This window comes from Ambystoma mexicanum, chromosome 5q (assembly GCF_040938575.1).
Source record: "Ambystoma mexicanum isolate Mex_15411 chromosome 5q, UKY_AmexF1_1, whole genome shotgun sequence".
In the NCBI taxonomy this organism is placed as follows: Eukaryota; Metazoa; Chordata; class Amphibia; order Caudata; family Ambystomatidae; genus Ambystoma; species Ambystoma mexicanum.
The window spans coordinates 1,375,774,884-1,375,789,081 of NC_090933.1; the positions used below are offsets into that span (position 1 = coordinate 1,375,774,884).

A 14,198-nucleotide genomic window follows, 5' to 3' on the forward strand; every position below is an offset into this window, starting at 1 on the left:
TATAAATATGTTTAACCTATATTTCATCAGAAGCCACAGTTCCTCCACCCCCACTCACCCACTCACCCTCACAGCTAAACAGCTTTCATAGAGCTTGCTTCGTGCGCACGCCGTGCGCGAGAAGCCCTGCTTTAGTAAGCAGTTTGCGCTCTGGAACTATATTCCTTCCAATAACAGTCATGGAAGACCCTAAGGACAAAGCCCAGCCCAGCCCACCGGAGTAAAGCCCAGCCCAGAGCCGAACCCACAGGAAGAGAGCCAAGTGCACGGACAAGAAAATGACTCAAACCAGAGAAGTAACAAAACAGCTCTCTAATTTCATTATATTTACTCTGGTAAAATGAGTCCAAAACACAGTCCAATCCAGCAGGCGTTTCGCCGCTAAGGTTGAATAGCGCTTCCTCTTCTCCTTACAGGCATCCAGAGGAGCAGAGAAACGAGTTGATATGGCGCTGAGTAACAACAGTAGCAAAAGTCCAAATGCGGTCACCGGCAGTGTGTGCAGCCCAACAGCTTACTTAGAGCTTACTTTGTGCGCCTCTCACCTTATCTCAAAAAACAGGACATCCTGTCCACCCTCTCCAACCCTTCCCCCTCCCCTCTTATCTGTGCTTGCTGACCCTCCTTCAGACACCCCCGACCCTCCTTCTCGTCCTTTCCTCTTTTTTCCCCTGACGAGGTCGCTAGACAAGTCCGATCTATGAAAGCCTCGTCGAAACAGGTTCATCCCTGTTCCTCTAAAACCATCAAAGACCACATTGACCCCCTCGCTCCGGCCCTTGCTGATTTTTGCAACCACTCCTTTGCCCCGGGATCCTTGTGCATCCTCTTTTCAAGAAACCCACAGCTGATCCTTCTTGTCCGGCTAACTATTGCCCAGTTTCCATTACTCCCTTTCTGGGCAAACTCCTGGAAAAGTTGGCCATCTCTCAGCTTAACCTTCATTCCAATTCTGTTGGCTGTCTCCATGATCACCAGTCTGGCATCAGAGCTGCCAGAAGCACGGAAACTGCTCTCCTGAACATCTGTGAAGATCTGCTCTCCAACTTTGAATCTAACATTGCCTCTGTCCTCATCCTCCTCGATCTCCCTTCTGCCTTCAACACGGTCAACCATACCATCCTGCTCAATCATCTCCGTGATAACCTGGGCATCACTGATCAGGCTCTGGCCTGGCTGGCCTCTTTCCTCTCTTATCGACCCTCCCAGGTCCAACTTGGGTCCTTCCTATCATCTATCTTCCTCTCTAGCTGTGTTTTTTGTTTGTTTTGTTTGTTTATTTTATTTATAGAGCGCGCCTGACCCAGGGGTATCTGGGCGCATAGGTTGCGGTAATGATTACAAGATACAGTTACACAGTAATCCAGATAATACATGCACATTGCAGTAGAACTAATTAAATTGGCAAGGGTGGTAGGGTAAGAGAAGAACAGAAATGTACAAGAGGAATATAAGTATAGTTGAGGATGTGACTGCAAGGTGAGGACAGATTAGTTTTTGTTCAATAACCAGGTAATGATGTGTCTTCTGAATATTTGAAGTGTTGGGCAGGTGTTGATGTCCTGTGGGATCGTGTTCCACAATCGAGGGGCTAGAACCGGAAAGCTAGTTCCGCCAGCTCTTTTAAGGCAGTACCTGGGCACCATCAAGCAGGAAGTGTTGGTGGATCTGGTGATTCTGGTAGCTGGTTTCTGCGTGAATTTGTCCATGAGATATGGTGGGGCTAGATGGTTCAGAGCTTTGTACGAGAGGCAACGGGTTTTTAAATCAATTTTGTTTTTTATAGAGAGCCATTTGCATTGCATTCTGGTGGTGGAGATATGTGCTCTTCTAGGAATGTTTAGTGCGACTCTAAGTGCATTATTTTGAAGAACCTGTAGTTTATTGATTATTGATTTGTTGGCGCATAAATAGAGGCCGTTGCAATAGTGCAGTTTGGACTGTATGAGTGCTCTGGCCAGTATAAGGCAACTATTCGAAGAGAGAAATGGTCTGCAGGCTCTGATAAGCTTCCCAGTGTAGGCAGTGGCTGAGGCAGTCATATTTACTTGTTTGGTGAGATTGGTGTTGGCATCGATGTAGAAGCCAAGGGTTTTTACGTTTTTGGCAATCTGGATGTTGTTGCCATCAATAGGGATGCTACTGTAGTTGGAACTGAGTTTGAACAGGCTGTTAGGTGAGCCAACTAGGGGAAGCTCAGTCTTATCATCATTCAGGCAGAGGCCATGTGTGGCCATCCATGACTGAATGATGGTGTAGACTTCGTTGATCCGGTAAACATCAGAGTCGTAGATCCCTGATAGTGTTACGAGTATCTGGGTGTCAGCTGCATAATTAGTGTAGGTGACACCCAGACGGTCCAATTTGTCAAAAAGGGGCTTTGTAAAAATATTGTACAAAATGGGCGATACATGTGATGGGAATTGGGTCAGCCACCGCTGTGGGAGAGAACAAACGCATCGTTCTATTTGCGAGGAAGGATTCAATCCATGTGACAGCAGAGTTGGAGAAGTGTGCTGCCGATGACAGGTGGTCACATAAGATTTTATGGTCCACCAGATCAAAGGCTGCTGATAAGTCTAAAAGTAGTAGGATGGCAACTTTCCCTTTGTCTTTAAGGTCGTCAATTTGGCTCTTAAGGTCAACAAGGGCCGTTTCCGTTCCATGTTGAGGTCTAAAGCCAGATTGACGTGTCCCTAGTAGTTGGTTTGTCTCTAGATAATCTTGGATTTGCAAGTATGCAACTCTATCTAAAATTTTCACTAAGAAAGGGACTGTGGTGATCGGTCTATAGTTTGTGGGTATAGATGGATCTAGTGTTTGTTTTTTGAGTAAAGGGAGAACCCAGGATTGTCTCAGATTACTTGGGACAGTGTTGCTGGAGAATGAGGAGTTTATGAGTTTGGTGATAAATGGGGATACATCTCTAGCTGCATCTTTTATGATTTGTGCAGGGCAGCTGTCACCTTTGCAATTTGATGGTTTCAGTGAAGCTATGATTTTTTGTACCTCAGGTACAATGGGTTGAATGAGAAACCTGAGTGAGGGTATACGGGTGGTAGCATGGTTGGACTGGAAAGATTGCTGGTGGCAAGTTGGAGTCGTTATTGGCTATTTTGGACTGGAGCCCTATGATTTTATTAGAGAGAGCATTTTGAATGCTGGTGCACCAGGGTTTGTCCTTGGTGCAGGTGTCAATAGGTGGATTGGGGTTGTTCCTTTAAGATGTTAAAGAGTTCTTTCGTGCTGGAGCCTGCCTGGTTTATTCTAAAATCGAAAGATTCTTTCTTAGTATGGATTATCTCTTTTTTGTACTTGGCAGTAATATTGATTAGGTTGACTTTATTTTCTGAGGAGGGGGTGGTTTTCCAGAGTGCCTCAAGTTTATTTTTGTCTGTGTGTAGACGTTAAGTTCAGAGGTGAACCAGGAGTTCAGATGAGCTCTCGGTTTGCCTTTGCGCAGTTTTAGCGGGGCGATGGTATCTATGGCTTTTGTCATGGCCTCATTGTAGGTGTTGACCAGCAAATTCAGGTTGTCGGTGGATGGTATAGTATTGAGTATGGGGGTTACCATAGGTATTATGGCCTCAGCAGTAATGTTACGTTTATTCCTAGTCAGACATGGAGGTGCGATGGGGGGTTTCTTTGGCTCTGAATTATAAGCATTGATTTCTAAGGATAACAGATGATGATCAGTCCACGCGAGTGGTGAGGAGTCTTTTAGGGTAATATTGCAGTTGAGGTCTGCTACCCAGTCGAGAGTCCTGCCTTTCGTGTCAGTGGGTTGGGTACTTATTTGTAAGAAACCTTGCTCTGATAGAGCGTTGGCTACAGAGATGGCTGGTAGGTTTTTAGGATCGTTATAACCGAGATTGAAGTCACCAAGAATGAGGTTTTGTGCCATGGGTTTAGTATTCTCAGCTACTAATGTTGTAATATCTTCTTCAAAAGATCCGGAAGGGCCTGGTGGCCTGTATATTAGGTGGATGGTGATAGTATTTTTAGGAGATATTTGGATCTTAACTGTGAGGCGTTCACAAGATGCCAGAGGAGATGAGGTGGCTAATCTCATGTCTAAGATAGATTTGAAGATGATCGCTATTCTTCCTCCTCGAGCGTTGGGTCTGTCAGCTCTGAGGATGGAGTTGTGGTCGGGGATGGCTAAGGTTAGAAACGGGCCGGCTGCGTCATGCAGCCATGTTTCTGTAACCGCGAGGAAGTCTAAGTTGTTGGATATGATAACATCTGCGATTTCAGACACGTGGGCAACAAGGGACCTGGCATTTAGTAGTCACCCTTTTATGGGAGGTTTTTTGGTACCCTTCTGGATAAGGTTAGGGAAGTTGTCAGCTAGGTTCATAGTCTTGATGGTGTGGGACTTTTTGCACGTGCGTATGGGATTATTGGAGCCTGTGTCCAATTTACTAGAGGACTTAATGATAGGTTTAGCTGGTGGGCTGATGTTCGTGGTAAGTCTGTTGCCTATTCCAATGTTGCACTCTGTAATGTAATGGTTGGTGGCAAGTGTGCCTTCTTGCTGTTTAGATGCAGAAGGTGTTTGAGTGAAATTGCCAGGATTACGACTGGGTGGGGTGTCATGAATGTGACAGAGTGTGTGGGATCTTAGACGGTGACATCTAGTAGCACTAGTGACAGGGAGGGAGCGGTTGTGGCAGAGTTGGACTGGAGGTAAGTGTGCTCAGGTAATTAGGAATTGGTACTCGTTATGGTGTCAGGTGAGTGGCTGTTAAAGCTGGTGGTGGGAGAGAAGTTGGTGCTTGGGGGAAATGGTGGTCCGGAAGGCAGAAATGGTGTGTGGCAGGTGATAGGATGATGTCGGGGGCAGGCAAGTTTGGCCAGACCATTATTGCAGGCTACATAGTGGGTACCAAGGCATGGTATATTGTCTTGGATGATGCAATATGGGAACATGATTAAGGTGAGCAGGATTTACATAGTGTGAGGATATTGTAGTGCAGGTGCAAAACCTTGCAGAGTTCTTGCAGTCCCAGTGGAGTGACTGAGAGCTTGGGAGTGTGGTGGAGCGAGTGGGTTAGGACCATTTGTGGGATGCTAAAAGTGTCTGCTAGTACTAGTAGAACAGTTCGTATGCTTTGAGATATGCAGGGGGCAGTAGTGGCCTTTCAGAATAGAGTGATGTATGGCAACACAAATAGGCTTACAAATGCAGTGACAGGCCCTACAGAGTAGAGAGATGCATAGCAACACAAATAGGTTAACGAATGGGGTGCAGGCCCTACAAAGTAGAGAGATGTATAGCAATACAAATAGGCTTACGAATGCAGTGGCAGGCCCTACTGAGTAGAGAGATGCATAGCAACACAAATAGGCTTAGGAATGCAGTGGCAGGCAATAACAATAAGGGTCTTACATAATGTGGTGACGTACGCCACAGGTTCGGAGACATGCATATATTTGTTGGGGGACAAAATCATAGGTACGGCGATGACTAGGTAGAGGTAGCGGTATGTGATATGCTTCCAGATTGGGTCTAGGGGGGGTGTGTGCTCATGTCGAGTATAACAGTATGCGGCCTATGCCATGTGCTATACGTTCCCCAGGGGTTTAACCTCTCACCCTGGCTTTTCAACCAATACCTAGCAACTCTCGCCTACTGCACTGCCATTTTCTGCTCACATTTCCAGTGCTACGCTGGTGACACTCAACTCATTTTCAGGCTGCCCTTGGCCAACTTCTCTCCCTCTCTCATCTCTGATTGCCTAACTACCATTCAATGATCTTTGTCTGAATGCCAGCAAGACGGAGATCCTCCTCATCGGCACACCTTCACCATCCTTTCTCCTCACTCTCTGTCCAGCCTCCCTTGGCCCTCCTCTTACCCCCAACTGCGAGGCAAAGAACCTCAGGGTCATCTTTCACTCCACACTTTCCTTCTCTGCCCACATCTTGAATGTCTCTAAAAAGTCAAACTTCCTACTGCACTTCCTCAGAGGTACTCTGCCTTTCCTCTCCTTCCCCCAGAAGCTCACGGTCTCCCAAGCTATGGTTCTCTCTAGGTTGGACTATTGTAACAGCATCTTTCTAAATCTACCTGCCTCTACTCTCCACCCTCTGCAACTAATCCAGAACAGGACTGCAAGACTTGTCCTTGACCTAAAGCCTTGGGATCGTTTCTCTCCAGCTCTGACATCTCTCCATTGGCTGCCAGTGGATGCAAGGATTAAATTCAAAACCATCTGCATTGTCCACAAGGCTTTCTGGGGCCTGGGTCCAAAATACCTTCAGCTATCCCTGCGCAAATACCTCCACCCTCGAGTTCTTCGCTCCTCTACCTCTAACTCTCTCAGGGTCAGTCGTTTCTCAAAGAAACGAGCTGGGGGTAGATCTCTGTCTTCGCCTGGGGCCTCACTCTGGAACAGCCTCCCTGCCACTCTAAAACTTGGGGAGCACCCTCTCCGGTTCCGGAAGCACCTCAAGACCTTCCTCTTTTCTTCTGCCTTCGCTCCCACTCTCCCCTGCTGATATGTTCTCTCTCGGCTCCGTGCACCTGGCCACCCTCTGTCCTCTGGGCCCAGGTACCTGCTCACCCTGCCCCCCTCCTGCACTGCCTCTGGGCCATTCCTTGCACTGGGGTCTGTATCTGTACCCATACAGTCCCCCCTTTTTCTTCCTGCACTTATCAGACCTACCCTGTCTGCTGCCTTAAATCCATCACTTGCCACTTGCTGGCTGCACTACCACTGTGTGTTGGCTTTATTATTTATTTATTATTATTATTTATCTTTTTCTTCTTTGCTCCGCACTTTCCACTTCTCCCCCCTTCCATGCACTTTTCCCCTCCCCCTCTCCCATGTGCGTTCTCAATGTCACTGGGCCTAGTAAGATCATTGATTTGTTCTCCCCTATTCCCCTCCATTGCCTTGTCGCGCTCTGAAACACTTGTGTATGAGCGCGATAGAAATAAAATATCAATATCAAACAATATCAAAAATGCAGCGGACAGATCTAGGAGTAGTAGCAAGGCCGTTTTCCCTTTATCTTTGAGTTCATCTATCTGGGTCTTTAACTCAATCAGTGCCGTTTTGGTGCAGTGTTGTGGCCTAAAGCCAGATTGGGGGGCTCCTAGGAGGTGATTAGTCTCTAGATACTCCTGAATCTGGAGGTAGGCTACTTTGCATAATATCTTTAGTAGGAACGGGACGGTTGTAATCGGCCTGTAATTAGAAGGTATGGTAGGGTCCAGAGATGTTTTTTTAGGAGGGGTAAGAAGACCCAAGACTCCTTTAGGTTGCTGGAGATGGTACCGGATGAGAATGATGCATTAATTAGTTTAGAGTTAAAGGCACCAAGTCTCTGGTGGCATCTTTAATTATCTGCGCAGGGCAGCTGTCTCTCTGACACCTTGAGGGTTTGAGGGAGGCAATAATGTTTTCTACCTCGCGGGTAGAGACTTGGGAGAATTTGAAGCATTGTGTTGGTTTAGTGGTATGAGCTGGTATTTTGGCGTGCGTACCTAGGTTAGGTAAATCCGCTCTTTTGTTTGAGATTTTATTTTGTAGAAGGGCAATTTTATTTATTAAAGCATTCTGGATATTGGTGCACCAGAGTTTATCCTTCAAGCAAGTGTCTGTAGGTGGTATGGGGGCTTTCATTTCTCTTAAAATAACAAAGAGTTCCTTGGTACTAGAACTAGCTTTGTTGACCCTATCGTTTTAAGTTTCCTGTTTAGTACATATTCATTCTTTTTTATATTTGGCGGAGATATTGAGCAGGTTAGTTTTATTCTCTTTAGTGGGTGAGTTTCTCCAATGGATTTTCCTTTTCCTGTTTTCAGCTCTCAATATGAGTGTGGTGTGCACAATACAGACACAATCCCACTGGGCAGTAACGGTAGCTAGGCAGTAGTTAGGTGTTGCACACAGTACCGTGTTTGAACAGAGTCACTGCCTCACAAGGCACAAAGCCATTATATGGCACAACAAATTGACATGATGAGAATTCTTAAACAATTGACCAAGGTAGAGTGAACAGCCCTTGCCGAGTTTGAGTGAAAGCACAAAGCTATTAAATGGCACAACATGTGTATGTAATGATAGTTACATATGCAGTTAGCAAGAGTAAGGTGCACGTATGTAGCGGTGGTGTAGGGACCCTACGTTGTCAACTAGTAGCAGGATTAAGCACAGTCTTAAGGATAGGATCATACTGTACAGAGTTATATGTGGACCACACAGCGATTGTGGGTCGGCGGGCAGCGTTATAGGAGGGCATGACAAGTATATGTTGCGGTAGAGGAAATGACACCAGGAAGGTCAGGATCCGAGCAGAATGACTAGTTCCGGCGACTGGCGACTCTGGACAGGCTCGGGACAGGCACCTTTGTTTGAGCGCCTTAGTTTGGAGTGCTGGCTAACGCCTGCCGCCATCTGGTTGGTGTAGAAGTATAATTGGAATCCAATCATTCGTCGGGGAAGGGAGTCATGAAAAGTTGGGCCTCGTAGGGCACAATGGTAATGAAGTGCAGACAAGAGGGAAAACTGCCGAAATTGCAGCTACACAGAGACTTCAGCTATAATTGTAGTTGAAGCGAAGCGTGAGAAGCGCCTTCCGCAGCGCTAACATGAACAATGTAATGTGCATCTTACCTCGGTTGCCCGGGTGTGGACCACGCGGCCATACAACCTTGCATTCACAAATTGCCCCATGGTGGACAGGAGGTTTTAATGTGAGGCTGGTTTTTATCAGAGTAGAAATGGCCATGAAAAGGCACTTGAACCTTGTTTGCCTCTTAGACTCAGAACCCCTTTCACCTTCCTGCGTAACACGGCCTTCTGCAGGAATTACACCTTTTTATCATCACGGTGTCACATGAAGCATGTGGAAGTGTTTATAAATCACACAGATCTCACATGTTGAAGTAATGAATCTGTTTTAATTTTACTGAAGATTGGACATTGTTCATAAGAAGAGTTAAGTTGGCGAGATCCTGTGACTGACACCTTTACTGGGCACCTCTTCCCTGTTAATAGTCATTCCCTCCTCTTCCCTCCGAGTGCTGGAGAATCAGTCCATTGAAGGCCTGAGAGGGCACCCAGGGCCCTGGCATCCTATGCCAGCTCCCCTCCCACTCAGGCACTCACACAAGTCTCTGATTGCTGATTCCTGCTCTTATGACTTCTCTTATTCTCGTGTTTCCAAACATATCTCTACATGTCTCCTTAGTATGTCTTTCATTTTGCTTTCATGAACACACGCACCCGCCTTTAAATAAAGCTGCCCACGGTGCCTGCATCCTCATTGCATTCTGGAGCATCTCAGCCGTGTAGTGGCTCCCCCCATTCTGCAGCACCATCCTGTCTATGATCCCCAGGAGCTCTGAGACCTGCCGCTCCTGCTCTGCTCCCGTCGCCTTGTTATTGAAGGCGCAGACGCGACCCCCAAAGGCCTCAATCAGACGCTTCAGCCTTTCTTCCTCCTGAACAAACTCCTGGATGGGCTGATCTCCCAATCCATCCTTCCTTGTAAAGAGGACCACTGTGTACTTTGCTGCTTGCTCCCCGAATAAGTCCTGGATAATATTCGCAGCCTGGGCCTCTTCCTCTGTGAATCTTCCCGCCTGCAGCACCACAATCAAGGCGTGCGGTCCGGGAGCCGCACACAAGACACACTTGCATAACTCTATCACGGTCTTTCCGGGAGTTTTTGTGTCAAATAGCCCGGGCGTATCAACAACTGATAAATTTCTCTGACCCCGGACACCATCCATTCTAGTACACTCTTCTGTTACTGACTTTGGACTGGCTCTATCCTCGAACCTCTTTACCCCAAGGATGCTGTTCCCAGTGGCGCTTTTTCCAGTTCCCCTTTTCCCAACAAGAACAATCCTCAGGGCTCTTTCTGGCCGGAACCCTCCATTCTCAGCAGAACCTGGGAAGCAAAAGAGAAAAACAGCGTGACTGCGAGTGAGCACATGCGACATGTGTTCTGTGTGTCATCAGCATGCTCGTGTCACGTGTGCAAGCATGGAATGTGTTGTGTTTGATGCATATAGGCTGTGTGCAGGTGGCATGTTACCATAGATTGCGTTTCCTGGATGTGCTGCAGATGGGAGGTTTGCTTCTATCATCGGTGTTAGTGTGCACTGTGTGTATGCTGGATTAGCTACATGTATGATAGGTATTTTCTGGTGCGTAATATCATGTGCCATGTTGCATTGGCCTTCAAACCTGCGATCCTGAAACATGCACACGTGAGGCACACGGGCTATCATGACATGAATGCCATTTCTGTGTCACAGGGACTCGTTCTGAGCCAATAGGAAGGTTCCCCTGGAAATAGCACATGTAGTATAACTTCAGCTCATGCAGTGTTTCACTGGACATCACCATTTAGGAAGTCCCTGGCATGGTAAAAACATAACTGCTGTAGTGTCTCTTATAACCTAGAATAAAAAAATAAACACCCACAAGACAGCGCAGCCATACAGCTTCCCCATCACAGAGAGGTCGCAGGACCCACAAGACAGCGGAGCCATACAGTTTCCCCATCACAGAGAGGTCGCAGGACCCACAAGACAGCGGAGCCATACAGTTTCCCCATCACTGAGAGGTCGCAGGACCCACAAGACAGCGGAGCCATACAGCTTCCCCATCACAGAGAGGTCGCAGGACCCACAAGACTGCGGAGCCATACAGTTTCCCCATCACTGAGAGGTCGCAGGACCCACAAGACAGCGGAGCCATACAGCTTCCCCATCACAGAGATGTTGTAGGACCCACAAGACAGCGGAGCCATACAGCTTCCCCATCACAGAGAGGTCGCAGGACCCACAAGACAGCAGAGCCATACAGTTTCCCCATCACCGATAGATCGCAGGACCCACAAGACAGCGGAGCCATACAGTTTCCGCATCACTGAGAGGTCGCAGGACCCACAAGACAACAGAGCCATACAGCTTCCCCATCACAGAGAGGTCGCAGGACCTACAAGACAGCGGAGCCATACAGTTTCCCCATCACTGAGAGGTCGCAGGACCCACAAGACAGCGGAGCCATGAAGCTCCCCCATCACAGAGAGGTCGCAGGACCCACAAGACAGCGGAGCCATACAGTTTCCCCATCACCGATAGATCGTAGGACCCACAAGAAATCGGAGCCATACACTTTCCCCATCACAGAGAGGCTGTAGGACCCACAAGACAGGGGAACCATACAGTTTGCCCATCACCGAAAGGTCCCAGGACCCACAAGACAGCAGAGCCATACAGTTTTCCCATCACTGAGAGGTCGCAGGACCCACAAGACAGCAGAGCCACACAGTTTCTCCATCACAGAGAGGCTGTAGGACCCACAAGACAGCAGAGCCATACAGTTTCCCCATCACAGAGAGGTCCAAGCACCCACAAGATAGCGTGGCCATACAGCTTCCCCATCACTGAGAGGTCGCAGGACCCACAAGACAGTGGAGCCATACAGCTTCCCCATCACAGAGAGGTCGCAGGACCCACAAGACAGCAGAGCCATACAGTTTCCCCATCACTGAGAGGTCGCAGGACCCACAAGACAGCGGAGCCATACAGCTTCCCCATCACTGAGAGGTCGCAGGACCCACAAGACAGCGAAGCCATACAGTTTCCCCATCACTGAGAGGTTGCAGGACTCACAAGACAGCGGAACCATACAGGTTCCCCATCACAGTGAGGTCGCAGGACGCACAAGACAGCGGAGCCATACAGTTTCCCCATCACCGATAGATCGCAGGACCCACAAGACAGCGGAGCCATACACTTTCCCCATCACAGAGAGGCTGTAGGACCCACAAGACAGGGGAACCATACAATTTCCCCATCACCGAAATGTCCCAGGACCCACAAGACAGCAGAGCCATACAGTTTTCCCATCACTGAGAGGTCATAGGACCCACTAGACAGCAGGGCCATACAGTTTCCCTATCACGGAGTGGTCCAAGGACTCACAAGACAGCAGAGCCATACAGTTTCCCCATCACAGAGAGGGCGCAGGACCCACAAGACAGCAGAGCCATACAGTTTCTCCATCACAGAGAGGCTGTAGGACCCACAAGACAGCAGAGCCATACAGTTTCCCCATCACAGAGAGGTCCAAGCACCCACAAGATAGCGTGGCCATACAGTTTCCCCATCACTGAGAGGTCGCAGGACCCACAAGACAGCGGAGCCATACAGCTTTCCCATCACAGAGAGGTTGCAGGACCCACAAGACAGCGGAGCCATACAGTTTCCCCATCACTGAGAGGTCGCAGGACCCACAAGACAGTGGAACCATACAGCTTTCCCATCACAGAGAGGTCGCAGGACCCACAAGACAGCGGAGCCATACAGTTACCACATCACGGAGAGGTCCAAGGACCCAGAAGACAGCGGAGCCATACAGTTTCCCCATCACTGAGAGGTCGCAGGACCCACAAGACAGCGGAGCCATACAGCTTCCCCATCACAGAGAGGTCGCAGGACCCACAAGACAGTGGAGCCATACAGTTTCCCCATCACTGAGAGGTCGCAAGACCCACAAGACAGCAGAGCCATCCAGTTTCCCCATCACTGAGAGGTCGCAGGACCCACAAGACAGCGGAGCCATACAGCTTCCCCATCACAGAGAGGTCGCAGGACCCACAAGACAGCAGAGCCATACAGCTTCCCCATCACTGAGAGGTCGCAGGACCCACAAGACAGCGGAGCCATACAGCTTCCCCATCACAGAGAGGTTGCAGGACCCACAAGACAGCGGAGCCATACAGTTTCCCCATCACCGATAGATCGCAGGACCCACAAGACAGCAGAGCCATACACTTTCCCCATCACAGAGAGGCTGTAGGACCCACAAGACAGGGGAACCATACAGTTTCCCCATCACCGAAAGGTCCCAGGACCCACAAGAGAGCAGAGCCATACAGTTTTCCCATCACTGAGAGGTCATAGGACCCACTAGACAGCAGGGTCATACAGTTTCCATATCACGGAGTGGTCCAAGGACTCACAAGACAACGGAGCCATACAGTTTCCCCATCACAGAGAGGTCGCAGGACCCACAAGACAGCAGAGCCATACAGTTTCTCCATCACAGAGAGGCTGTAGGACCCACAAGACAGCAGAGCCATACAGTTTCCCCATCACAGAGAGGTCCAAGCACCCACAAGATAGCGTGGCCATACAGTTTCCCCATCACTGAGAGGTCGCAGGACCAACAAGACAGCGGAGCCATACAGCTTCCCCATCACAGAGAGGTCGCAGGACCCACAAGACAGCGGAGCCATACAGTTTCCCCATCACTGAGAGGTCGCAGGACCCACAAGACAGCGGAGCCATACAGCTTCCACATCACTGAGAGGTCGCAGGACCACAAGACAGCGGAGCCATACACTTTCCCCATCACAGAGAGGCTGTAGGACCCACAAGACAGCAGAGCCATACAGTTTTCCCATCACTGAGAGGTCATAGGACCCACTAGACAGCAGGGCCATAGAGTCTCCCTATCAAAGAGTGGTACAAGGACTCACAAGACAGCGCAGCCATACAGTTTCCCCATCACAGAGTGGTCGCAGGACCCACAAGACAGCAGAGCCATACAGTTTCTCCATCACAGAGAGGTCGCAGGACCCACAAGACAGCGGAGCCATACAGTTTCCCCATCACTGAGAGGTCGCAGGACCCACAAGACAGCAGAGACATACAGCTTCCCCATCACAGAGAGGTCGCAGGACCCACAAGACAGCGGAGCCATACAGTTTCCCCATCACTGAGAGGTCGCAGGACCCACAAGACAGCGGAGCCATACAGCTTCCCATCACAGAGAGGTCGCAGGACCCACAAGACAGCGGAGCCATACAGTTTCCCCATCACTGAGAGGTCGCAGGACCCACAAGACAGCGGAGCCATAAAGCTTCCCCATCACAGAGAGGTCGCAGGACCCACAAGACAGCAGAGCCATACAGTTTCCCCATCACCGATAGATCGCAGGACCCACAAGACGGCGGAGCCATACACTTTCCCCATCACAGAGAGGCTGTAGGACCCACAAGACAGGGGAACCATACAGTTTGCCCATCACCGAAAGGTCCCAGGACCCACAAGACAGCAGAGCCATACAGTTTTCCCATCACTGAGAGGTCGCAGGACCCACACGACAGCAGAGCCATACAGTTTCTCCATCACAGAGAGGCTGTAGGACCCACAAGACAGC

At 49.2% G+C, this 14,198-nt stretch overlaps 1 protein-coding gene across 1 annotated transcript in view; it reads right to left on the reverse strand.

Moving 5' to 3' along the window:
* Nucleotides 1–8,925: 8,925 nt before the first annotated feature.
* LOC138498732 (GTPase IMAP family member 8-like) overlaps nucleotides 8,926–14,198 on the reverse strand; it is a 447,497-nt gene continuing 442,224 nt past the window's right edge. The window contains exon 4 of the mRNA XM_069622370.1: nucleotides 8,926–9,909. Within this exon, the coding sequence (XP_069478471.1) occupies nucleotides 9,224–9,909 (686 nt within the window). The 3' untranslated portion in view covers nucleotides 8,926–9,223. The remainder of the gene's footprint in view (nucleotides 9,910–14,198) is intronic.